Below are 25,125 nucleotides of genomic sequence, written 5' to 3' on the forward strand. Positions count from 1 at the left end.
AGTTTGGGTTCACCTCTGGGGTTCAAGGCAGATGCAAGCATAGGGTTAGTATGGTTTGTTTTAAAGTAATCTTGCATGGTGCAGTACATACTTTATGCACTTGTGTCAGTGTACTTTATGTCAAAATAATCTTACATGTTACCTCACGGCCCATCTCCAGGCTAAGTCAGAAACAAATACAGAACTCATGCCCAGTTCAGGGGCTGAATTGTTTGTGACATGTTTTCCTTCACCCTGCCACCCTCCTTTATATTCAGGTCAAGCTGGTGAACATCAACATCCCCGATCTTATTGAGGGCAGACCGTCCATTGTGCTCGGTCTCATCTGGACTATTATATTACACTGTCACGTAAGTAGCTTGAAACAAGGTGAAAGCATCAATGCAGTGTTGATATGTGCTGTCGTCTTTATTTGGTTCTGTACTGGTCAGATCTGGTCGCCAATTATAACATATGCAGTTTAGTTCATGTTGCAAGTCGCATATCATTCAAACCAGTTCACAGCAGAAAAAAAGTAATTCAGTTTCCCCATATTCCTCTTCCATACTTAGCTGAGTATGCTGAGTCACCATCCTGGGCTCCTGTGTTTGATTGGAGTTTGTGTTTCCCCCCAAAGGATTACTGTTGAAACTTGGCAAACGGGTCGGAATGGAATTAGGCAGCTCAAAGGAGACTGTTATATTCTGTAGGGGAGCAGAGATTTCTTTTGTATGATTTTTTTTTTAATGTGTTCTTTATTATTGTCCTGTATCAATTTCTAGAAGTTTCTAAATGTCTCAGATGATACGTCCTGAGGCTGTCAATGTAGTTTCGCCGATGATTCTCTGGGAAAATGTGTGTCTATTCACCCAAGACAAGTGACAGTAACAATAGCAGGAATGCAGTGAGAGCTATGACAATGGGTTTTAATGCAGTTTCTCGTCCTCTATTTTTCTATGTCTGTCTTTGTCTCTGTCTTCCTTTGTCTTATTCTGACCTACATTTGACATTTGGCTGATTGAAAAAAAAAAGATATTATGTTAATCTCTTGGGTCAATGTCACGAGATGATTAGAGCAATGACAATGAATAAGAGTACTCAGCCTTAGTGAGAGTAAATCATGAATATCACAAGGTAATTGTAGAAATGTTAGATATTATATTAGCCTAGAAATCTAGATGCACCCTAGCTGCCAAAATAGTTTGGCTTGCCAGGCTAATATTATATATGATCTAATATAAGACTATTTATTAAGATGATGATTTTGAGATATGTATGATAAAATCTTTTGTGCTGGAGATATTTAGCTGTTACATGCACATTTTTGTAACTCAGTGTCCTACTTCAGGCACGTACTGTATGTTCCATTGTTAAAACATGATCATGACACTTTTGAACACTCTTAGTCTCTTTATCTTAGTAGCCTCAGTGGTTGCTGAGCAACACTTTCACTATTGTTATTCTGTAAAACAACCAGATGGCGACGCATTTTCGTGACCCATGTAGTAGAAATAATAAAATCAAAATGATGATAAATGCAACAATATAGAGTAAACTAGTTAGATAGATAAATATGTCACATAAATAGGTAAACGTCTGCGTTGTGCTTGAGGAGCTGGCCAGACATAATTTGCTAATACTACTGTAAGCATACAGTATACTTGTCCTTAAATATGCACTTATACTTGTAGTATGTACTTCATACTGTATTCTGTGTGTCTGTCCCTCAGATGGAGGAGCTGGCCAGATATGATAAGTTAAAACTAAGCATCTACTGTACTTAGCACCCACTGTTGTACAGTACTCTGCCTGTGTCTCTGTCCGTCCTTAGATCGAGGAACTGGCCAGCACGCTGTCGTTCGGCTCCAGGCAGTCGTCCCTGGAGTCCCTGGCCAGCCTGGACTCTCTGCCCGGCTCGGCCTGCAGCAGCCCGGTGCCGGGGGGCAGTCCGGTGCCCCGTGGACGGAGCTCCCCGCTGCACGCCCGCTTCCGCCTCTCCGCCAAGAAGGCCCTGCTGCTCTGGGTCAGGGACCAGTGCCACAAGTCAGTCTGCACGGGACACTCCGCCATTCATCAACTCACTCATTCGCTCATTCGCTCAGTCACTCACTCATTCACTCATTCATTCATTCATTCATTCACTCATTCGCTCATTCATTCATTCATTCATACACTCATTCATTCACTCACTCACTCACTCACTCACTCACTCACTCACTCACTCACTCATTCACTCACTCACTCACTCACTCACCCACTCACCCACTCACTCACTCACTCACTCACTCACTCACTCACTCATTCACTCACATACTCACTCACTCACTCACTCACTCACTCACTCACTCACCCACCCACCCACCCACCCACCCACTCACTCACTCACTCACTCACTCATTCATTGACTCACTCACTCACTTGCCCGCTCACTCACTCACTCACTCACTTGTGACACGTATCCATCGAGTCATTAGTTACAGTTTTTCACAATTGCTAGAACACCTTTTTCAGAACTCTTTACCTTTTTCTCAAAACTGTGAACACAAAACTCATTTCTCAAACTACATTCTCAAAACCCTTCAATCTTATTGCAAAACTGAACAATCACTTCAAAACACTTTTAACTTTGCTCAAAACTAACTAATGGTCTCAAATCATTGAACACATCAGGCAAAATTACACTCCTGCAGAACAGTGATAAGACAATACACCAAACAATGGAAGGCACAGTTTTCAGGGCAGGGTTTATGGCTCCTGGAGGAATTGTATTCATTCTAATTTGAAAAATAAAATATCACAATGAAAATAAAGAATAGGACTTATATCACTCTCTACTCATATCCTCTAGCCTATATGAAGATATAAATCAATAGTTTTGTAAGTAAACAGAAAGACAGGCCAATACTGTACTGAATATGATTTGTACTGTGATGCCACAGACTCTGATAGTACTGTAAGTATGCAATACTGTAATATTGTATTGTGCCTAAATTTAGACTTTCTTGGACATACTGATAACTCAGCTCTTTCACTCTCTCAGAGTTGAGCTCAAAGGGAAGTAAGTGTGCAGTAACAGTGGATGTTCAGTGATTACTGTACTGTATGATAATGGACATTTGCGCTATTTCTCTTCTGTAGTCTGAATCTTTGGATTACATGTATTGACGCCACAGAGAAACCACTGATGTTGGGTTGGACCATGAAGTCCTGCTTCTCTCATTGTCATTCCATGAACCAGAACATGGTCAATGATTGTTGCCCAAATATCATCATTTACAGTATTGCAACTCTTGGGACTCTCTGTCTTTCTCTTCATCCTCTTCCTCCTACCTGCACCCTCCTCTTCCTTGTACCCCACTTCTACTGTAACACACACTTGTTGTCCCCTGCGTCTCTGTCAACTCTGAACTGACTTATATTGGTTGTCACATCATTAGACAGAAGTGTTATCAATTTTGAGTGGTAGTGTTCAAATGGAGACAACTGTGCACTAATTGTGTTCAACTTCTGCGTTGTTTGGTTATCAATATAATTAAGAAGTGCATCAGAATGCACAATGTGTTCACAGTTTTGCAAAAGGGTTAATGAGTTTGGTAAAATGGGTGAAAGTGGGTTAAAGTAGTCTATGGTTTTGCCAAAAAAGGGAATAATTCAATAAATGTGTTCAGGCATTAGATAATTTGATTCAGAGAATGGGGTTTAGTGTTTGAGCAACTGTGAAAAACTGTAATTCATTTATTCGCCCACTCGTTCATTCATATATTCACGATTAGTCATCACTTTGCTAAAACATTTGTTCATTCGGTCATTCATTTTTGGTCTTTTATTCATGAATTGACTGTCCATTTCATTTCATTCCTCTAGCTCTCTCCTCTCTTTTCACTCATCTCTCAGCACTTTCTCTCTCTTTCTCCTTTTCCAAGAGGTCTTCTCCCAGGCTTAAAGTTAACCAAAATATGTATTGCCTCTCCCTCTTTCTCTCTCTCTCTCTCTCTCTCTCTCTCTCCCTTCCTCTCTCTCTGTCTCCTGTTCTCCTCAGGGTCGGCTGCTCCATCAGTGTGAAGGACTTCAAGTCCAGCTGGAGGAGCGGCATGGCCTTCCTGGCCATCCTGTGCGCCCTGCGGCCCGACCTGGTGGACCTGCCGCGGGCCCAGAGCCGCAGCTCCCTCCAGAACCTGGAGGAGGCCTTCCGCCTGGCCGAGCAGGAGCTCCACATCCCCCGCCTGCTGGAGCCAGAGGGTGGGTGACTGCACGGGGCGTGAGATATGTAACCCCTACTGTACCTCCAGTATCATCAATCAACCAGACAATGCACCTCTCTCCATCCATCCATCACCCCTCGCCCCCCGCACACACACACACACACACACACTCTCACACACACACACACACACACACACACACACACACACACACACACACACACACACACACACACACACACACACACACACACACACCATAAACATGATGATGATGATGATGATGATGATGAATAAGACTGTTTGATGATTGTGATGAAGTGAGGTGCTGAGCATGCACCAGTATAGTCATGGTGGGAAGGTCAGTAGACCTGTCCTTTGCTTTCTGCAATAAAGCAGGGTTGACACCCTCAACATTACAGCGGTTCTCATTGGGTTTGACCTTCCTCAGACATTGATGTGAGTGACCCTGATGAGAAGTCCATCATGACCTATGTAGCCCAGTTTCTGCAGTACTCCAACGACATGCCCTCACCTGATGACGACATCCAGGTAAGCCTCCTGCCATGGTCACTCTCCTCTGCACTCAGGTCATCTTTTTTCCACCTGTCTTCTTCCGGCTGTGTTTTTTTTTGCCCTCATTTTCACTTTGGTTCCTTCTATCCCTCTTGTGTGTCTCACTGGCGCCCTCTGCTGGGTGTAGCTGCCCACTGCACCCTCTCCCTCGTGTCTCCCTCTCTCTCCTGTCAACCTGCCTTCCTATTTCACGCCGGCCGTCACGGCCTCCCCCCTGCACCAGGTACAGTCAGAACACGGCCCTTTGTCGTTCGCTCACCTCCAGCAACTGGTCTGGGAACTGCGTGCTGGCGCAGCAATCAAACAAACTCACAACAAACTCATCTTTTGTGTATTTAACATTTTGCTGTGACAGACTTGATAACCTGCTACTTCTGTGTTCCTCCTTTGTTAAAAAAAACTAATAGCTGTATAATGTTGACATTGTTAATCAAAGAAAGTGCCTTGTAAGTGCATTTTGTGTGGTTTGATTGTGAACTGCATTGTTTGAACATGCTTGACGTGCAGTTTGGATAACTTTAGAGTGAAGGTAAGATAGAGAATACTGATGAATAAAAGACTATATATGTGTTAATGATATGTTGAATTAGTTTGTTCTCCTCTCTGATTCCCAGGCTTCGCCCAGTCAGAAGGCTCGAGAGATGGCCTGCTGGCTGCAGAAAGCCTATGAGGAGTTAGAGGAGGTGTGGTCCTCTACTGAAGGTGCAGGATATGCAGAAAGGTACCAGGTATGTTCAGGCCATTTACCTACAGGTTGCCTACAGGCTCTGCTGATATTTAGTTCATAGCATTGTCTACCATAACAAACCTATCCAGTTAGCACTCATGTTCATGAATCTATGTTATATGCCAGTTAAGTCTAGTCAAACTATCTATCGAGGCATTGAGGTATTCCATTCAGTCTCGTGTCTATGACTACCGCCATGACGAGATCTGCTACCAAAGCCACTCCCACTCATGTCATATTGCTTAAATCTAAAATAGAATGTCCTTTATGATTAACCCGGTCTTGTATTATGTTTTGTGTCGTGTGTCGTGCTGTGTTGTGTGTGTGTGTGTGTGTGTGTGTGTGTGTCTGTGTACCTCCATGTCCGCAGGCCTTCCAGGCGTTCATTTCGTCGTTCTATGAGCAGCGGCGGCCGGTGATCCCCCTGCTGAGTGCCATGAAGCGCAGCCCCAAACCCAGCCGAGAGCAGATCGCCCTGCGCCAGGCCTGGACCACCCTGGAGCAGAAGGTGCGTGACACGTTTGAGATCTATAGATTCTATAGATTGAGATGCATTTGGAATCTATAGAGTTTATGCAAATGCTATGGACTGTCAGAATGGTCAGGGGCGACAGACTGCAGATTATGTGGCTGGCTGCTTTCTTTGTCACAGTTGTTTGTCCGGTGGCTATGTGTGTGCGTGTGTGTGTGTGTGTGTGTGTGTGTGTGTGTTTGAGTGTGTGTATGAGTGAGTGTGTAGAGGTGCATAACAGTTTGCTGGCTCATCTGTATACTCAGGCTTTTTGGGGGCAGTGTGTGTGTGTGTGTGTGTGTGTGTGCGTGTGTGTGCGTGCTCACATGTGTATGCGTGTGTGTGTTTGTGTGTGTGTATGTGTGTGTGTGTGAGTGTGTGTGTGAGTGTGTGAGTGTAACTGTAGTCTGTATGCTGTGTCTCCTGCAGCTGCAGCAGTATAACACTGAGCTGGACGTGTGCTTGCCCGCTCCCCTGGACACCCTGGGGGTGTGGCTTCAGCGTGTGGAGGCGGTCCTAGTGGAAGAGGGAGGGGTCGCAAAAGACCACGCCCACGCCGCCCGGGAGGCCAGAGAGAAACAGGAGCAGCTCAAGGTAACTCATCACCCTCTATCTTTCTTCTCTCTCTCTCTCTCTTTCTCTCTCTATCCTGCTCTCACTTTCACTCAGCTCCTCTCTCTCTCTCTCATTCTCTCTTTCTCTCTCTCTTCTGTTCTCCCTCTCTGTTTCTTTTTGTCAATTCAATTCATTTCAAGGTTGTTCTATTATGCCTGTGTAGGAATCTTTGAAGTGTTTGGGAGTTTCTCATTTTTGCTCTCTCTTCTTTAACTCAAACCTTACCCTTTTAAATCAATTAAAAAAAACTCCCTCTAAAACACGAGCTGTCTCTCATCATTATTGCTGTTCTGGCTTCTCCTGCAGGTGCTTGTTCAGGACATGGGTCTCCATCTGAACACTCTGCATGTGTTCTCCAACGTCAGCCCCAACGAGACCACGTGGGTGCCCCCGGACAAGCTGGACGAGCTCAAGAGACGGTTGGTGAACGTCTCCACTTCACTGCAATAGCTGAGGCTTGAAATGTGAATCTAAAAGATGCACCATTGATCTTGACATAACTTACAGCATGAATGAGGTGAAGGTTCTGTGAATGATTTCTGTTAGATTGAACATGAACGACATCAATGAGCACATTTCAGCTGTGTCCTTCATAACAGGATGGAGGACTCCACAAATAAGCACCCAGGGCACTGCATTAGTGTACTGACATTAGTGCAAGTGTACTGACGGACCGCCACGGTTTTGTAACCACGATCTTGCCGTTTCTCTCCCCACAGGTTCACCAGTGCCCGAGTGACGGCGAAGTACTACGGCATCAAGCTGGAGTACCGCGAGCAGCGGCACACGGTCTCAGAGCTGCTAGGCCAGCTCAACAGCAGGCTGAAGGCCTGGAGAGGGCCGTACAGCTCCCAGGATGCAGTGCGCTCCCTCCTGCAGGACTGGCACGTGAGTGGACCAGTTGGATAGACCTGGCAAACCTGCCTGTGGTCTGTTCTGCCCTTAGTAAAGGAATACACCACAGGAAATTAGCTTGTTAGCCACCCAGTTAGCCTGTAGCTAGCCTAATGCAAAACAAGACGATATTGTTTTATTCACACCAAAGGGTAACATGGGCAGCCAACATGCTCCTCATCAGATCAGGTGTCTGATGACGAGCATGGCTTTGAATGTGCAGATTTTGTGTGTTTTTGTTGGATGTCTAATCTCTGGATCAATCTGCATCTGCCATGCCGATTAACCTGATGAGGTGCCACGTGCAGTAATCCATTTTGAAATGCAATGTGTTTATGGACTTGTTCACTAGCCCTCAATTGTTGCCTTTGATTGCTGCCTGTTACTGTATGTATGGTAATCACAGTAAAGACAGTAGAATAGTGCCTGACTACCAGGGTTAGGAATTCAGGACCAGTCACAAGCCAAATGCTGGAAAATACTCATTTGCAGTTATATTGAGAGTGTACTAATGTGTCTGAACTGTTCTCGTATTGCAGGAGATTGTGGATAAACAGTGTCTGGTGTCCCTGTTGATGGCTGCAATCCATAAACTGAAGCAGACAGCCAGCACCTACACAAGCAAAGCAGCTCTCGGTGGGTGAAAGTTAGAATTGTAATGGGTGTTAGTGGACACATCAACAGCAGAACAACAGATTAATCTGTACAGCATCTTAAAATGTTCTTCCCTTCCTCTTTCCTTTCTTTCCTTCTCCCTCCTCTTCCACCACTCTCTCCCTCCTCTTCCACCACTATCTCCTTCCTCTTCCACCACTATCTCTTTCAATGGCACTTTGACTAGCACTTCTGCACTCTCATCTTCTAGTAGTACTCTTTATTGCAGTAGTATTGATTGTTACTCAAGGTCTCCTCTGCAGTGTAGCTTGATTGTTATTCCTCATCGTTGTAAGTCGTTTTAAATGAAAGCGTCTGCTAAATGAATACACGTAAATGTGAAATGGTCTCTCTGCCGTCTCTCCTCGTGTCCGTAGCGGACGATGCCCAGATGGTCAGCAGACAGGTGCGGGAGGTGGAGGCGGAGGCGGGCACCAATGCCGAGGGCGTGATGGCGGCGCGGGGCACCATGGGACGGGTGCTGGCCGCCTGGGAGTCCTACAGGGACCTGCTCTTCGCCATGCAGGTGTGGCTCGGGCAGCAGACCGAGGCCACGGACGCCACAGTGAAGGAGGTTAGCGCGTGTTATGGTTGTGTATGTTGGTTCACAGTTTATTGTCATGTACTCCTAAATAAGCATTTATAAGCATTGAAATTCAATGTGATCAAGTGTCCATTCATCTTCACAAATAAATAAATAAAATAAATAAATACATAAGAAAATATTTCTTGTTGTAAGCGAATGCCTCAAATGTACAACATTCTACGAAATCCAAAAGGCAATAGGGGGAAGAATTACATATTGAGGTAATTTTGGTGTTGTGTTGGTTTTGTGTGGTTTTCTATGGTACATCAGGACAGCCTGCGTGAGTGGATCAGTCGTCACGCCCACCTAAACGAGGTGGGCAACTTCCTGATTGAGTCAACGGATGGCCCCACCAGCTTTGCCCTGGCCAACGAGCTGTGCAAACTCAACAAGCAGTGGGCTGATTTTGTCAAACGCACAAGATTTGTGAGTCAACTTACACACAAAAAGCTAGACATGCAGTACAGTACAGTACAGTACAGTACAGTACAGTACACTAAATAGAATGTCCTCCCAGCCAGAAGTTCTCGAAAGAGAGGAACTAAATTCACCTCTGTTCACCTTAAAAGACCACAACCACCATTTTTACCCAAATTTATCACTAGCTTGTAAATTATTTTTCAGAAAAATACAGACAGAAATATAACAGCATATATATACAAGGTACACATATTAATATAATGCTATCATACCTGTTATCCAAGACCTCATCCATTTTCACTTTCATAATCGTTAGTATTAGCCTCATGGATCTCATAAAAAAGACCAGTATAAGCATGAAAATCTCAGTATGAACACCTGGTACTGTACGTCCCCCCCCCCAGGCTGTGTCCGCTGCTGCCCCCTCGGTCCCTGCGTGTGCCCAGGCGGCGCAGGTGCTGGTGGAGGAGGCGGGCTGGATGGCCAGGGAGCCTGTGGAGGTGTCCTCTGGAGCCCTGCGCACCTACAGGAAGAGGCTGCAGGTAACACACTCGTCAGTCTGTGGTGCTGTGTATATAGACCAGGAGGCAAGGTGTTTATTAAACATTAAAATAAAGCAATGTTTAGTTGAGCTGTGTCTGTGTTATTTAGGTAATGGTTAAGAAGATTGCAGAAGTGGATCTGGACACTTTGGCCACGTCCCCAGATTGTTCCGCAGAGACTCTGGAGAATTTGAAAGAAACTCTTCCTAAGGTGATAGATTAGGGCCACTGTCCACAATTACACAATATGGATGACATGTGTTTTTTTTCTTATTCAATACATGCTCTCAGTATTTGAAACTAAATGTGTTCTTCCTCCTTTGTGTGTGTGTGTGTGTCTGTGTGTGTGAGTGTGTGTGTATGTGTGTGTGTGTGTGTGTGTGTGTGTGTGTGTGTGTGCACGTGTGTGTGTGTGTGTGTGTGACTGTGTGTCTGTGTGTGTGTGTATGTGTGTGTGTGTGTGTGTGTGTGTATGTCATTGGTATTGTGTGTGTGTATGTTCTTGTTTGTAATGTGTATGTGTGTATGTGTGCATGTGTGTGTGTGTGTGTGTGTGTGCGTGTGTGTCCTTTCAGCTGCGTGAGTCTCTGGGGCAGGTGCAGCAGGTGTGTGAGGGGGTGCAGCGGGGCGCCTCCCTGCTGGAGGGCCGCATGGCGGAGCTGGTCCACTGGAGCACCGAGGTCTCCGAGGCCCTGGACACCCTCAGGGAGTGGGAGCGCCGCGGACATCCAGGCCTTCGCCCCAGAGTTAAAGTGAGAGTTCAATTCCCGGCTTCCACCGCCGTGCCCTTGAGCAAGGCACTTGACCCCAAGTTGCTCCGGGGACAATGCAATGACGATGTAATCCCTTTGTAATAAAGTTGAAATATTTAAGTCACTTTGGACAAATTGTCTGTTAATGTAGTGTAATAATGTAATGAGAGCCAGAATACAGGCTGTAATGCTTTAATCTACCCATAGGCTACAGTGTACAGTAGCTAATATTTAAATAGTTACAGGGTTTGAGTTCTCAGGGAGCTGTGTTGGAATTCAGGTGTGGGCAGTTTGTTCAAGATTTGAAAATACAACATTGCGACATTTATAAAATAGATTTCAAAAACTTCTCATAACTTCAAGGCGCAGACATTTTCTAGATCTCCCACAACAGCAACACACCTGCTAAAATGCTCTGAAAGCATAGTTATAGTCAGTTTGTGCATTTGACGCACCATGGTTAACGCACCTAAAGTGCTTGGCCAAAGTAATTGTACTATAATGACAACAAAAATAATGATAATAATAATAATACAATACAAAATGGCTACATATGAAGATATAAAACAATAATAATCATAGTATTACTAATTTGCTTAATGCAAATGTAACTATTATAATGTGCATATTCTTTATTCTGCATATTCATATTCTAACCTAGCCTGTGCATTTCTCCGCTCGCTGCTGCTAGACGCTGATCTCCCGTGGCCTTCAGCTGGAGGCCCAGCTGGTCGCTGAGGAGCAGGAGCTGCAGGCCTCACTGACCGCAGCCCAGCAGAGCTCCAGCCTGCCCTACCTCAGCATCTCCACCCTGCAGGTCCGAGTCAAGGAGGCCACCGCACAGACCAAGGTGGGTCTGTTTTGCCCATTGAGTCCTCTTGCTCTATTACAGTGTTTCCCAGCCTTTTTTTCCTTGAAGGCCCTCTTGCCTGTGTCTAAGACAAGCCAGGGCCCCCCCTAACCGAACTCCTACCCGCATACACACACAAGACAAGATAATTGTTTTATTCAACAATCGGGGTCCGGGATGAATTTCCAATGCCTGGCCTAGTGCGACCTGAAGGTTGCTTACGCAAGTTCAGAGGTCAGAGGTGATAAATAGCTACATGAATTTAAATGTGAAGCAAAAATATGTTTTAAAGAGACCCTATGCAACTTTCTGCAGGAGACGATCGCTCCTTGTTTACATCTGGAAGTCTGAGACGAAGAACCATGCTTGCAATTTATATATTTAAATATAGCCTATACATGTATAAATATACACGCTAAAGCTGTCGGGGAAGCTCTGCAGAGAAAATGCAAGCATAAAACGAGCGAAAACGAAAAACGAAACCGAAACCAGAGATGAAATCGCCAATCCTGCATAGTTCCTCTTTAAAGCCCTTAGTGGGGTTCCCGGACCCCAGGTTGGGAACCACTGCTCTAGTACACAGTATTTAGTCTATTTGATGTAATGAATGCTGTCCATGTGTAATCTGTTGTGTTGACCGCATGGCTAAGCGAAGCTTAATGGCATAATAAACTAAGATAATATATCTTAGTCATAATTATCTTAGTTTATACTTATATGCTGTCTATGGTATTATATATTTATATACAATATGTATACTGTTTATTATATATTTATATAGTGCTTTATTATGTTGCAATACACAATGTGATGCCCATTGTCATGTTTTTAATGTGTTGCCAATAGGAGTTAGTGGGGATCCTCAGCCGTCTGGATGTGAAAAGGGAGGGGGGAGCCACCAAGGGTCAGCCCCCACCTAAGGTCATAATCCGGGCACAGAGCCAGCCAGACCTCCCGCACGCCACTTTTGATCAACACTCTCCAGCAACCCAGCTTTTTCAGGCCCAGAGCCAGCCGGACCTGCAGCAGGGCACTTTGGCTAAACACTCCCCAAAAGCCCAGCGTTTTCAGGCCCAGAGTCAGCCAGATCTCCCGCATGGCACTTTGGCTAAACACTCCCCAAAAGCCCAGCCTCTTCAGGCCCAGAGCCAGTCAGACCTGCAGCAGCATGGCACTTTGGCTAAACACTCTCTGAAACCCCAGCGTCTTCAAGCTCAGAGCCTGCCTGAAATTCCCGCAGAGGACGATGAGGGGACTCCCTTGGGCGAGATCCGCGAGGTCCAGGCTCACACTCGTTCCAGGGTGCAGTCTCAACTTGCTCAGTCCAAAAAGCAGTCTCAGGACATAGTAGCAGTGGTCAGCGACCCCCAACATCCACCCAGTAGCCCCGCAGGGAGGCGCACATCTCCTCCCCAGGAACCCCCAGACTCCTCACAGCCTCTCACCCCTCCACAAACCCGGAGCCCTCAGACGGGAGGCCGCACCCCGCGCACCCGGCAGAGGCCGAAGGGGGCCTCGAATCCAGGCCCGGGTAAGGCAGCGGGTCCCCCCAAACCCCCGGGCCAGAACGAGGTGTACCTGAAGGCCCGCTCGCTGGCCCGGAGCAGGCTGGACGGGGCCCAGCATCGGCTCCAGCAGCACATCCAGGAGGCCATCGTCATCTTCAGCAACAAGACCCTGTCAGCTACCCTGGAGCAGGGCAAGAAGAAGGAGGTCTGTCTGTGATCAGAATAGTGTAGCACTGCATAGCATGGCATAGCATGGCATAGCATTGCATAGCATTGCATAGCATAGCATAGCATAGAATATACTTTATTGTCTTGTCAAGCATGGAAATTGTCTTCGGTCTCGCCAATAAAATAGACAGGACATGCAATAATGCAAAAACACACACGCACACACACACACACACACACACACACACACACACACAGCAAGCACCATTATGTGATGGTGTACTTTTCACTCCATCATAGAACTATAAAAACTGAATGTCCTGAATTTCTCCCTGTGATTTTGAAGGTATAGAGTTTGTGCAGAATTTTTCTTCACATATAGGAACATCAGCCATTTCTGGTCTGTGTTGGCCTGTGATTATGTTCTTAAATTAGCAGCAGATTTGACTGAATCGTAGGTTTGTCAGGTTATAATGTGTGTATTAGGTGTAGTTGTAGTAAAGATGTAGTAATGTATTTCTGAAGCATGTATCTTGAATCTTATTGAAGAAAAAAGAAGGTATTTGTGCCTTTCCTGTAAGTGTAACCATTTGAACTGTGTACCAGTGAATTCATAGTACTCAGCATAATGACAGTTTAACTGTATATCTCCATCTCTTAGGACACCATGAAGATCCTGAAGCCCGCTCTCCTGGAGGAGTTTCTGGGGAGTGTCGAAGGCATGAGTCGGTTCTGTTCCGAAGTCCAGCTCAGAGAGATGGAGCTTCTAGCCCTGTCAGTGCGTGGCCAATGGGAGGTGAGATACTGTAACTCTGCAAGTCCCTCCCCCACCTTGCATTAGCAGCCAGGGCAACCCTTTTAGTTTGTTTGACACGTACAGCGGCCAATGAGAGCTCAGGGTTGTGAGTGAAAGCTTGTGTCGTGAGTGAGTGGATTGGGAGGATCAGTCCGTTGTTGTGATCACTTTGGACGCTGTCCCTCGCACGCTCACCTTTATCACCTTACCACGGCCAGTTGTGCAGACTCAATGACCGTTATGACAGAACTGAATGAGCAATAGATAGGACAAAAGGTAGGTTTTAGTAGAGTTCTTTTCTTCCTATGGTCTTTGCATTATGGCCTATTTATCTGGTCTTGCATTGGTCAGGATGCAATACAGTGGAATATAGCAGTGCATGTATTTCAAATTAATTCTGTGAATGTGTAACAGATTGATATTAGAATTGCAATCACCTTGCATGTTGACATTTATTATGCACCTTTGCTACCTGTGTGGTAAACTCTTTGTGTGTGTGTGTGTGTGTGTGTGTGTGTTGCCTGTTTAGGGTGTATGCTTAGCGATAGCGTCCTTTTTGCCACACTTGGGGTGTGAACTTGTGCGGGGACTGTCGGCTAGGCCGGCTGTCCCTAGGCACGTGCCCCACACTCAATCTTCTCCAGGCCTGCTGCAGCCTGTGTGCAGTGAACAGGTATCCTACTAAACCGTTTGCTGACCGACGGCAACCTTGCATGCATGCATGCATAAATGCATGGTAAAAACAAGACTATGGGGTATGCATGTCTAGTAATAGTAATGTATAGTTAATAGCAGGACATGATGATAATGCATGCATCAGGCTAAATGTATAGTGTAACAGGAAGTGACATGTGTGTGTATGCTTTAGTGGGACTTCATTCATAAAGTGATAGGAAAATGTGATATGCATTCCTCAATCTGAATTCAGCTTGTTACTCACACCTATAACTAACAGATTCACATCTTTGTTGTCTCCTGGCACACACTCCTGACTTTAACAATGGACTAACATGGTTTCCTCTGGTTATGACTGATATAATCTTCCTCATGTTGTTTCCTGTATTACACCCTCCCGCTTTAAGCCTCATAAGCTTATCAAACCGTGGTTAATGCATTAGCCTATTACCGTGTTAGCAGGTAGTCCAATGCATTTTCTAATGTGCGGTGTGGCGTCCGACTGTTTGTTGATCATTTTTGGTGAGAGGACCCCCGGGCTCCTGGGTCTCAGCCTGTTGACTTGACTCTGTCACATTAAAGCTAATGGGATCAGATCTTCACTTTCAATATGGGCACCCGGCACAAAGACCACTCCTGGTCCTGTCTGGTCTGGTCTGTCCTGTGTCACTTGACCATTTATAAGTGAAGGAAAAAAAGTCAAAGAAGCAAATCGTGTCTACTTGATTTATGTAGTGGACATACAGTCTCATGTGTCTGCTAAATGTTACCATATTTATTTTTCTAGCATCTTTGTATGTAACATCTTTTTTAATATGAAGTATTAATATGAAATGTTATATAAGCTAGATATTAATCTAGCACATATCTAGAATATTCTAGTGAACTGCATTGTATGTGTTATTGAGCAGTACAATCCCACTTTTAATGTAAAGTAGAGTAACTAAACGGTGCACAATGATGGGAGCTAAATATAGACATAGATGCTGACCCATGTCACGTTAATCTACCTGTAAAGCCAAGTCACAAGTCATGTCCGGCACCTGTGCTTAGGCTACAGTACCCACCTCTTCTTAAACTCGCTCACCTCAGAGCCGTCACCTGTTTACCGTGGGAACCGTGTCGTGTGTCTGTCAATCAGATATCTTCAGCGTCGTGTTGGTTGTTTCAGTGTGTGTTTGTGTTCATCTCTGTGCCACCCCCAGGCATGTGTGGGTGCTGCGGATTCTGAGGGGCGAGTGAGGACCCTGAGGGGGCTTAAGGACACGCTGAGCCCCCCCGAGCCTCTGGTCCGGGCCACCACCTGTGTGACGGAGACAGCCGGCAGACTGGAGGTGGCCCAGCGTCAGGGCGGCCGAAGCAGAGAAACAGCGCCCTCATCTGCCGGGTAAGACTGGGAGGAGCGAAGACCTCCAGGTGTTAGCTTAGCATAGGCTAACATACACTGTATGTTGATGCATTTAAGTCTTCATTTGTAATATACAGTATTCAGACGCCTCCACATTGGCGGACCTCCAACTGATAAACTGGGGGATGTCCGCACAAGTGCTTGAACATTATGCATATAGTATGCAAATGCATTTTGTTAATATTGTTCAATCTAATGTGCAAAGTAGTCATTAATATAAAGTAGCCTCATGTGGCTAGCATTGATAGCATAGCTCTCTACTGTGTGACGTGCTTCGGACAAGTGTCAATTGAATGGGCCATGCTAATGTATGGACACATCCTGCTCAATAATTTAAGTGGAAACGATTTAGTGCTCAAAATGTATTTGAATGATTTGCTCATGCAAAGGAGCCTTTGCCTCTTGCCGGGACATAGCACCTGGAGTGCTGTGCATGTCATGGAGAGGATGTTTTATGGTGTAATAGTAGAGAGCTCTGTATCAAATATCAGACTGCCTTTCATCCTCATTAAATTTTCAACACATTTTGGACAGTATCCATTCAGGTCATTTTCTTGCTAGCACAGCTCTAAGCTCTCTGAGCTCAGTGAGACTTAACTTCCCCATCTCTTTTCAATCATTGGATGAACTTTTTTTTTCAATTCCATTTAATTTTGTTTGATTTATGTAGAGGTATTTACTATAGACGTTCCCCCAAAAACACAGGGTCCACAGCCTAAACTCATCACAGAAGAGACCTTTTTTGTTACACTACAGTATGTAGTGTGTGTGTGTGTGTGTGTGTGTGTGTGTGTGTGTGTGTGTGTGTGTGTGTGTGTGTATGTGTGTGTGTGTGTTCTGTACTTTTTTGTTCCTCACTGAACCATATGGGACCATGCTGTGTGTGTGCGTGTATGTGTGTATTGTGTGTGAATCGTGTGTTCTTGGCAGGGGGGAGACGACTGGAGACAGCACCCCACTGAGAGAGGCTGCCCAGCCTGCTGACCTGACGCCAAACCCGGTCCATTCGCAGGTAATGCACTCAATGGCGCACTCTGTGTGTGTCTCAGTCAAGTCTTCAACTTGTCTTTAATCATTTAAAGTTCTTTTCTTTATGCGCCCTAAAGGATGGAAGGGTGGTTTTAGGCTTAAAGTTATTGATGTTTTTATGTTCTTGTGCTTGAGATGTTTTTGAATGTTTCTCTGAGATGAGATGGTCTTTTATTAGAAATATTGTATTTCAACGAAGCTCTCACAGAGACACTTGTGCCACCCTCTTGCGTATGTTGGCTCCAAAGTCGACCTCTGGGCCACCTTCGCAGCGTGGGGCAGCCCCTCTGATTGGCTGTCCGCTGACCCGTTTAAGCCAACCAGCAGCTTGGCGGAGTTAAGCTGTGGTAATTGGATAGTGCCGGGCGGCGCGGGCAGCCCTGGTCGTGTGCCTGGCCGACACGTGACCTCACCCCTCCTCCTCGTCCTCCTCCTCTCTGAAGCTCTTGTCTTCCCCTCTCTCTCTCTCTCTCTCTATCTCTATCCCTTCCTCTTCTCTCACCTCTCCAGGGTGGCACGAGAGCTGGGAGGAGTATGAAGACGCTGCAGGTGCTTCAGAGGAGCTCGGAACCACCCAGCGCGACCAAACATGATGAGGGGTCAGTAGCGGCCACCCAGGAAGCACAGATGCGGTGAGGTCTTAATTTGGATGCTGGTCTAGTGTTGAGTTGTTTGGGGTCTTAATTTGGATGCTGGTCTAGTGTTGAGTTGGTTGGGGTCTTAATTTGGATGCTGGTCTAGTGTTGAGTTGTTTGGGGTCTTAATTTGGATGCTGGTCTAGTGTTGAGTTGGTTGGGGTCTTAATTTGGATGCTGGTCTATTGTTGAGTTAGTTTGGATTCTGGTCTAGTGTTGAGTTGGTTGAGGTCTTAGTTTGGATGCTGGTCTAGTGTTGAGTTGGTTGGGGTCTTAATTTGGATGCTGGTCTAGTGTTGAGTTGGTTGGGGTCTTAATTTGGATGCTGGTGTGGTGTTGAGTTGGTTGGGGTCTTAATTTGGATGCTGGTGTGGTGTTGAGTTGGTTGGGGTCTTAATTTGGATGCTGGGGTAGTTTTTAGCTGGTTGGGGTCTTAACTTGCATGCTCTAGTTTTGGATTGGTTGTGGTTTTAATTTGGATGCTGGTCCAGTTTTGAGATGTTCGCAGTTACAGTAGGTCTTAACCTGGTGCTGGTCCAGTTTTGAATTGGTTGCGGTGAGGTCGTAAGTGTAGTTGGATGTGGAGTGTAGTTAGTGCACAGCAAAATAGTTTCAGATGCAGTTGGATACTTTTGTTCCATAGGGAGGGAAGCAATTGAATTTGAGCGCCTGGAGGAGAAGAAAGCTGAACAGCAGATGTTTAATATGGCCAATGATCGACAAAAAGTGTGTTCTGTATAACATTGTTTCATAATGTGCTCATGCATGATGTACTGTAGTAGTGATTTGATGACTAAGATTTACTATATCTACAGCTGTCCTTCTAATGGATCCAATAGAACATCCTGAATGGATGTTCATGATGATAATCATGGTGCTGCTGTTATCAGCGTCAACTTTTCTCCTGTCATACAATTTCCCCTTCTTTCTCTCTCTCTCTCTCTCTCTCTCTCTCTCTCTCTCTTTCTTTCTTTTTTCCCCCCTTGATCCATTCTCAATTTAGAGTATTTTCTGTACAAAATGCTAACTGTATGAATTTGCTGTTGGTTTGTTTGCTATTGGTATTGTAGACCAATAAAGAATCTTTTAAAATCTCAAAATCTCTCTCTCTCTCTCTCTCTCTCTCTCTCTCTCTCCCCCCCAGGTATGGTGCTGCTCACTCGGCCTTCCACCTGCAGCTGCAGAGGAACAGCCAGCGTCTGTGTGCCGAGGTCCCCCAGGGCTCCGCTACTCTCCAGCTCCTCCACACTCTCCTCCAAGGCCTCCAGGTCAGTCCCAGCACCTCCTCCCTCTCACCTCCTCCTCACCTCCTCCTCCTCACCTCCTCTTTGCTTCTCTCAGGTCTGGATCAAAGCAAACGCTGGCTTTGGTAAAGTGCAGGAGGCTTTGTGGTGAACATTACCAGTTCAAAGAGACAGTACTGATAAAAGAGTTTGGTTGTATGCAAAACCCCTTCAAAGGAATAGTTTGCGATTTGACTCACACTGCTTCAAGCCAAGCCACCAACGTTGTAAATGTCCTGAACTATAATAAATTGTCAAAATAGGCAGTGCTTGATTGCAATATCAGATGTACAGTAAGTATATTTACATGTATGAGATGGTGCTTGTTTGATGTACATACTTGTCTCACCATGACCGAGCTTGTTCATATTGATGGTATGTTGTACATGACTGTGTCTGTATGTGTGTGTGTCTGTGTATGTTCGTATTTTGTGCATACAGTATCTGTGTGTGTATTTCTATATCTATCTGATGTGTGTGTGGTCTGCATGTATGCATGTGTGTGTGTGTGTGTGTGTGTGTGTGTGTGTCCAGGCTATGCGGCAGGAGACGGAGGCTCTGTGGTTTGAGTACGAGCTGCAGTTCTCCCAGTGTGAACCCCAGCTGGAGGAGGTGGGGGAGGGGGAGGAGGAGGAGGGGGGGCTCAGGAGGGAGAGGGCCCAACTCATCCAGCGCTGGAGAGCACAGCAGATCTGCCTTCAGGCCAGGTGGGACACACACACACACACACGCACGCGCACGCGCACGCGCACGCGCACGCGCACGCACACACACGCGCACGCACACACACACACACACTCTCACACGCACACACACATACACACACTCACACTCTCACGCACACACTCACACACACACTCACACACACACTCACACTCACACTCTCACACACACAAACACACACACACACACTCACACTCACACATACACACTCACACTCACACATGCACACACGCACACATGCACACACACACACACACACACACACACACACACACACACACACACACACCTGTGTCTTTGGTAACTGTTTTTTGCTTATTGTTATACCTACAGGGTGAAGACTCTGCAGACTGCAGTGACACTCATGGAACCAGCAGACATTCAGATAGCATTTGTCAGTAACCGTCTGAACTACATTACCCAGAATCCACTGAACATCACAGAATTCACCCTTGTTGACTCAGGAGCCATACATGAGGAACTAAAGGTACAGTTTGAATTTGCCAATTAATCATAATACACCACAAAACAAAAAGGTATTCATGTAGTATTCAAGTAGATATACCATTGCCTATGCAATGAGAAATCCTTATGCTTTGTATCCATTTGAAAATACATTTTTAATCATTTAAATTTCTTCACCCCTCCCTGTCACAGCTCCTGGATGACAACATTCAGACGGAACTGGACCGTCTGGCTGGATTCCAACGCTGTGACAGCGCCCCCGCTGACCCCAACACTGACCCCAGCGCTGACCCGGCTCTCGAGCCGGTCCACTCGGCCATCCAGCAAGCGGTGCAGAACTGCCGCAGCCGCCTGGACCAGCAGCGGAAGCGTCTGAGGAGAACCGACTCGGCTCTGGGCAAACTGGAGCGCTTCCTGGGCCCGCTGCAGCAGGCCGGTTCCGACCTCTCGGGCCTCCTCGTCTCGGACGACTCGGGCGCGTGGGAGGACAGCTCCATGCTGACCCCCATCCAGAGGAGGGCCCAGGAGGCGGCCGCCGAGGCCCCGCGCGTGGACTCCCTCCTGGGGGACGCGGGGCTGAGGATCACCCTGGATGGTGCTGCTGGTGGTGGTGGTGCTCCGGGCTCCTGTCGGGAGGTGGCAGGAGCTTTGGAGAGACGCGTGGAGGAGGCCCATGTCCGTGTATCCTCCCAGCCAGTGAGGAGCCACAAGAGAGGAGGAGGAGGAGGAACAGGGGGAGGAGGAACAGGAGGAGGAAAACAGAAGAAGGAACAGCAGAAGGATGGAGAGAAAGAAGAGAAGGAGAAGGAGAAGGAGAAGGAGGGGGAGCGATCGCTGAGCCAGAGGAAGAGGACGCTGGTGGCTACCCTGAGGGAGGTGAAGGGAGGCGCAGAGACCATGGGCCTCAAGGAGCCCACACTGCCAGCCCTGCAGCAAAGGTACAGCACAGCACAGCACACACAGAACTGCACTGCTAAGGGGCTGCTAAGCTAAATGCTAACTCTGCCACAATGCATTGAATGGTAACATATTTATGTTAAAAAATATACATGGTCTCTTACAAGGAAAAAAATAAACTAGAAAAGCACTCATAGAGCGCAGAACTCCACCATGTGAAAACCTAACCGCCTTCTGGATCCATACGGTGATACGAGTCACTCCCAAGGAGGTTAGGTAGCCCAAACAGCATTAAACAATACTCAATATAGAAATAATGTTACAGTGAGACTTACAGTAACTTATGAGGCTTACAGTAATTTCTCAACTGTTAGCTGCGGTTTATGCACTGTTTTTGCAAAATGTCTTCAGCTATAAGGTTAATACATGGGGACAGTTGATATGGTATTAATATGGTTTTGTTTCTTTTAACTTGCATAAAACACGGTCCTGCGGACAATGTGGCTAATAAACAGAAAATTACCGTAGCATATTATTTACCCCTCTGTCCACTGTGCAGGTTGCGGACGTTGACTGATATGGAGAGCAGGCTAGCTGCTCTGTGGACAGAGCTACAGAGTCTGCAGGAGGCCTCTGCAAAGATGACCAATCGGAAGACAGATCCCAAAGAGCTGGGCACTCTGTGGGAACAGACCCAACTGGTGGTCAAAGAGAGGTGAGGACGATATTGCACGTAGTGTCTGCCTGTCCCTGCAGTGGACTGAAACAGACAGGAGATAAATGGAGCTGAGTTTTGTTGAGTTATCACCACTAAGTGCCGGACACCAACATTGCGCGGAATAAGGAAATGTAATGGCAATCAGGGAATATAATGTAATTTGTGGACTATCAATAAGCTTCAGAATTGTAAGGGAAACCAGCACAACTCTGTCTGTTTTGCTGGTGTTCCCTTTTGACTCAATGGTATACAATTGAATGTCCACAGAGTAATCCTAAACATTTGATCTGACAATAAAACATTTACATATTAGGCATAGAAGTGTTGCGGTAATTCTGTGTGTGTCTGTCTGTCTGTGTCGTATCTGTGTGTGTGTGTGTGTGTGTGTGTGTGTGTGTGTGTGTGTGTGTGTGTGTGTGTGTGTGTGTGTGTGTGTGTGTGTGTGTGTGTGTGTGTGTATGTGTGTGTGTGTGTGTGTGTGTGTGTGTGTGTGTGTGTGTGTGTGTGTGTGTGTGCGTGCCTGCATGCCCGTGCTCACATGCACGCTCTTTTTGCAGGCGTGAGCAGTGCCAGTGTGTGATGGAGCTGCTGAAGAGGTTCCAGGGCTGCCGCAGCCGCCTGGGTCTGGTCCTGCAGCAGGCGGAGCAGACCATCGGAGAGCAGGCGTCCTACATGGGCAAGGACAACCTGCACCGCCTCCTCCACAGGGTACGCACTACGCACTCACACCTGGACACACAAACCACCAACACATACACTATATTGCCAAAAGTATTCGCTCACCTGTCTTGACTCACTTATGAACTTCAGTCATCATAAACCCTATGGATTAAGGATGGGATGTGACTGAAGTTCATATGTGAATCAAGGCAGGTGAGAGAATACTTTTGGCATTATAGTGTATGGCTGTCAGGTCACAATGCAAACTCACTGTACAGTTATGAGAGGTGCACTAGTTTTGTTTCTGTCTGTTCTGACCATTTTCTACCACTAGATGGTGACACAAGATTTGTTTTTGTAATATTCCTAAAAATGTAGGTGACATCACCCAGATTTTATGTCATCTGGTCAACGAATATTAAATAGTTAGACATTCGTGAACTTGCAACTATTATGCTACGATGGTTATTTGTCATTCTTATGCAGGTTTGTGTTTATGTGTGTGTGAATACTACTTAATCGTGTGTGTGTGTGTGTGTGTGTGTGTGTGTGTGTGTGTGTGTGTGTGTGTGTGTGTGTGTGTGTGATTGTGGATTTGCAATATGTTTGTGTATGATTGTGATCGGGGGTTTGCTGTGTGTGCGCCTGCGTGCGTGTGTGTGTGTGTGTGCGCGTGTGTGTGTGCGTGCGTGTGTGTGTGTATGTGTGTGTGTGTGTCCCTACTCTCTCAGGTAACGGCCACTAAGGCGGAGCTGAGTGGCCTGGGGGATGGCGTGGAGGAGATCCGGAGTGTGTGCAGACAGCTGCAGCACCAGCTGCGGGGGATCCCCGACTGCGTAGACACCCCGTTCGAGAACGAGGCCGACGCCATTATGGACCGCTGGCTCGATGTACGCTTTAGACGACTTTAGACAACACTTAATTTCAACTCAATCTGCCCTATTTAGATTTATTGTGAACTAATGTATTTTACTCGATAGAGTTAAACCTGTGCAAAGAGTGAAGGTGAAGGACAAAACATCACAAAACAAAAAATCATCAAAAGAGCTTTCGTAAAGCTTCAAAAGCTGTATGCCACGCTGATGCATTCCTCAGAGAATGATGTTGCTTCAGGGTCCTAGAGAGAACAAGGTCCTTTTTGTGGACACCTTTCCAAGACAGCAGTGTCATCTAAACAGTTTAATGAGCGTAACATTTCCCCCGGGTGTGTGTGTGTGTGTGTGTGTATGTGTGTGTGTGTGTGTGTGTGTGTGTGTGTGTGTGTGTGTGTGTGTGTGTGTGTGTGTGTGCGTGCTGTGCTCAGGTGATGGAGCGTACGGACTGCTACCTGGATAACCTGCGGGTGAGCCTGGCACTGTGGGACAAACTGCTGCTGCTGGGGGGAGAGGTGGAGGGCTGGATGACCAGGAAGATGACCTCCTTTGTCCAGCAGGCCCAGCCTTTCCAGAGCGAGCGGGAGGTCCTCAGTATGCAGGTAATCAGTCTACCTTTAGGATGTTTGTGTTGGTTAGTCAGGCCCACACCACACACATGAGTTAACACTGATGAAGGATTGAAGTAACCTGACTTTCGCCAGATCCTGTAGTTCGCTGTCTGCTTCACACAAGGATCTGGGACTTCTCGATAGGAGATGTATTTCTGAAGGCGGGTCCTTGTAAACATCCTCGCATGTGATTTGATAAACCACTTGCCTGTTATCTTGAATGACGTGCTAGGCTTCTTCAAGTTCTTGCCAAACCCGGTCGGAAGAAGAGTAAAAACATCCTTGCCACCAACAAATGTCTTCAAAACTATTCTCTGAAAGAATGAATACTCGATAGATTCGACAAAACGGTTGAAATAGCAGAATCAATGTCAGCACAAGACTCCTCGCTGCGTGCCGCCATTGTTATTTGAATCAAACACTCGCTTCGGCGCTCCTGATTGGCTGCTCATTTTTTGATCACTGTGGCAGGGGTTTGGATTGCCCTCGCGTCCAGACCCTTGTGTGGAGCTCAGCGAAATGCCTCTGGTGGAGCATGGCGGAACTACAAGGGTCTGGCGAGAGTCAGGCTAGGATTGAAGGGGAATACACAACAATTTATTCATTTATTTATTGATTTATTTATCTATTGATCTATTTATCTATTTATCTTTTTATCTATTTATCTTTAAACTATCATTTTATACTAGTTTGTTTTTTAAGCAACTTTTTTTGTGGAATTAGTCATTGAAAAAGACCATAAAGAATAGCTAGACCACTTACCTTGTGGAGAAGAATGTTGCAGCTCAGTCACACCACTACAGTAACAAAAGAAGACTGAAAAGTAACATTATATGAATTTTGCCTTGAAAAAATATCGGGGAGACAAACTAATATTGCCATAGAGAAGCTGTTATAGGAGCATATCTTATTAAAACGAAATCATGTCGGGACATACAAAGTCTTGCATAGCCTACACCATTCTCTTTGAACTTGATTAACTGTAAATTGTACAAAAATGTATACTATACTATACCATTGACCTGTTCCTTATGAATATGTGTGTTTAGGAGGAGATGAAGTCCCAGGAGGAGAATGTGGAGCACTTCCACCGCCGCTCCTGTGAGATCCAGCACCTTCTCCAGAGCCAGGAAGCACCGCTGGAACTACAGGTGAGAGACACACACACACACACACACACACACACACACACACACACACACGCGCACGCCCAGACACACGCATGCACGCACGCACACACACACACGTGCCCAGATGCCCAGACACACACACACACACACACACAGGCGCTCCTATGACATCCTAGGTTTCCTCAAGAGCCAGGTGAGATCCCCTACAGGTGTCTGTACACACACACACACACACGCCG

The 25,125-nt window shown here is 46.2% G+C and overlaps 1 protein-coding gene across 1 annotated transcript in view; it reads left to right on the top strand.

Moving 5' to 3' along the window:
- LOC134097384 (nesprin-2) overlaps positions 1-25,125 on the top strand; it is a 135,044-nt gene that overhangs the window by 12,999 nt on the left and 96,920 nt on the right. The window contains exons 7-38 of the mRNA XM_062550267.1: positions 258-350; positions 1,811-2,022; positions 4,019-4,218; positions 4,633-4,733; positions 4,885-4,980; positions 5,372-5,485; positions 5,855-5,992; positions 6,425-6,589; positions 6,917-7,029; positions 7,330-7,498; positions 8,044-8,140; positions 8,536-8,732; positions 9,015-9,170; positions 9,569-9,706; positions 9,816-9,917; positions 10,282-10,458; positions 11,150-11,308; positions 12,155-13,021; positions 13,646-13,780; positions 14,310-14,453; positions 15,661-15,842; positions 16,794-16,875; positions 17,403-17,524; positions 18,672-18,795; positions 19,345-19,517; positions 19,867-20,020; positions 20,191-20,936; positions 21,455-21,610; positions 22,171-22,321; positions 23,005-23,163; positions 23,577-23,747; positions 24,806-24,907. Coding sequence (XP_062406251.1) covers positions 258-350; positions 1,811-2,022; positions 4,019-4,218; positions 4,633-4,733; positions 4,885-4,980; positions 5,372-5,485; positions 5,855-5,992; positions 6,425-6,589; positions 6,917-7,029; positions 7,330-7,498; positions 8,044-8,140; positions 8,536-8,732; positions 9,015-9,170; positions 9,569-9,706; positions 9,816-9,917; positions 10,282-10,458; positions 11,150-11,308; positions 12,155-13,021; positions 13,646-13,780; positions 14,310-14,453; positions 15,661-15,842; positions 16,794-16,875; positions 17,403-17,524; positions 18,672-18,795; positions 19,345-19,517; positions 19,867-20,020; positions 20,191-20,936; positions 21,455-21,610; positions 22,171-22,321; positions 23,005-23,163; positions 23,577-23,747; positions 24,806-24,907 — 5,895 coding nt within the window. The remainder of the gene's footprint in view (positions 1-257; positions 351-1,810; positions 2,023-4,018; positions 4,219-4,632; positions 4,734-4,884; positions 4,981-5,371; positions 5,486-5,854; positions 5,993-6,424; positions 6,590-6,916; positions 7,030-7,329; positions 7,499-8,043; positions 8,141-8,535; positions 8,733-9,014; positions 9,171-9,568; positions 9,707-9,815; positions 9,918-10,281; positions 10,459-11,149; positions 11,309-12,154; positions 13,022-13,645; positions 13,781-14,309; positions 14,454-15,660; positions 15,843-16,793; positions 16,876-17,402; positions 17,525-18,671; positions 18,796-19,344; positions 19,518-19,866; positions 20,021-20,190; positions 20,937-21,454; positions 21,611-22,170; positions 22,322-23,004; positions 23,164-23,576; positions 23,748-24,805; positions 24,908-25,125) is intronic.

This window comes from Sardina pilchardus, chromosome 12 (assembly GCF_963854185.1).
Source record: "Sardina pilchardus chromosome 12, fSarPil1.1, whole genome shotgun sequence".
NCBI lineage: Eukaryota > Metazoa > Chordata > Actinopteri > Clupeiformes > Clupeidae > Sardina > Sardina pilchardus.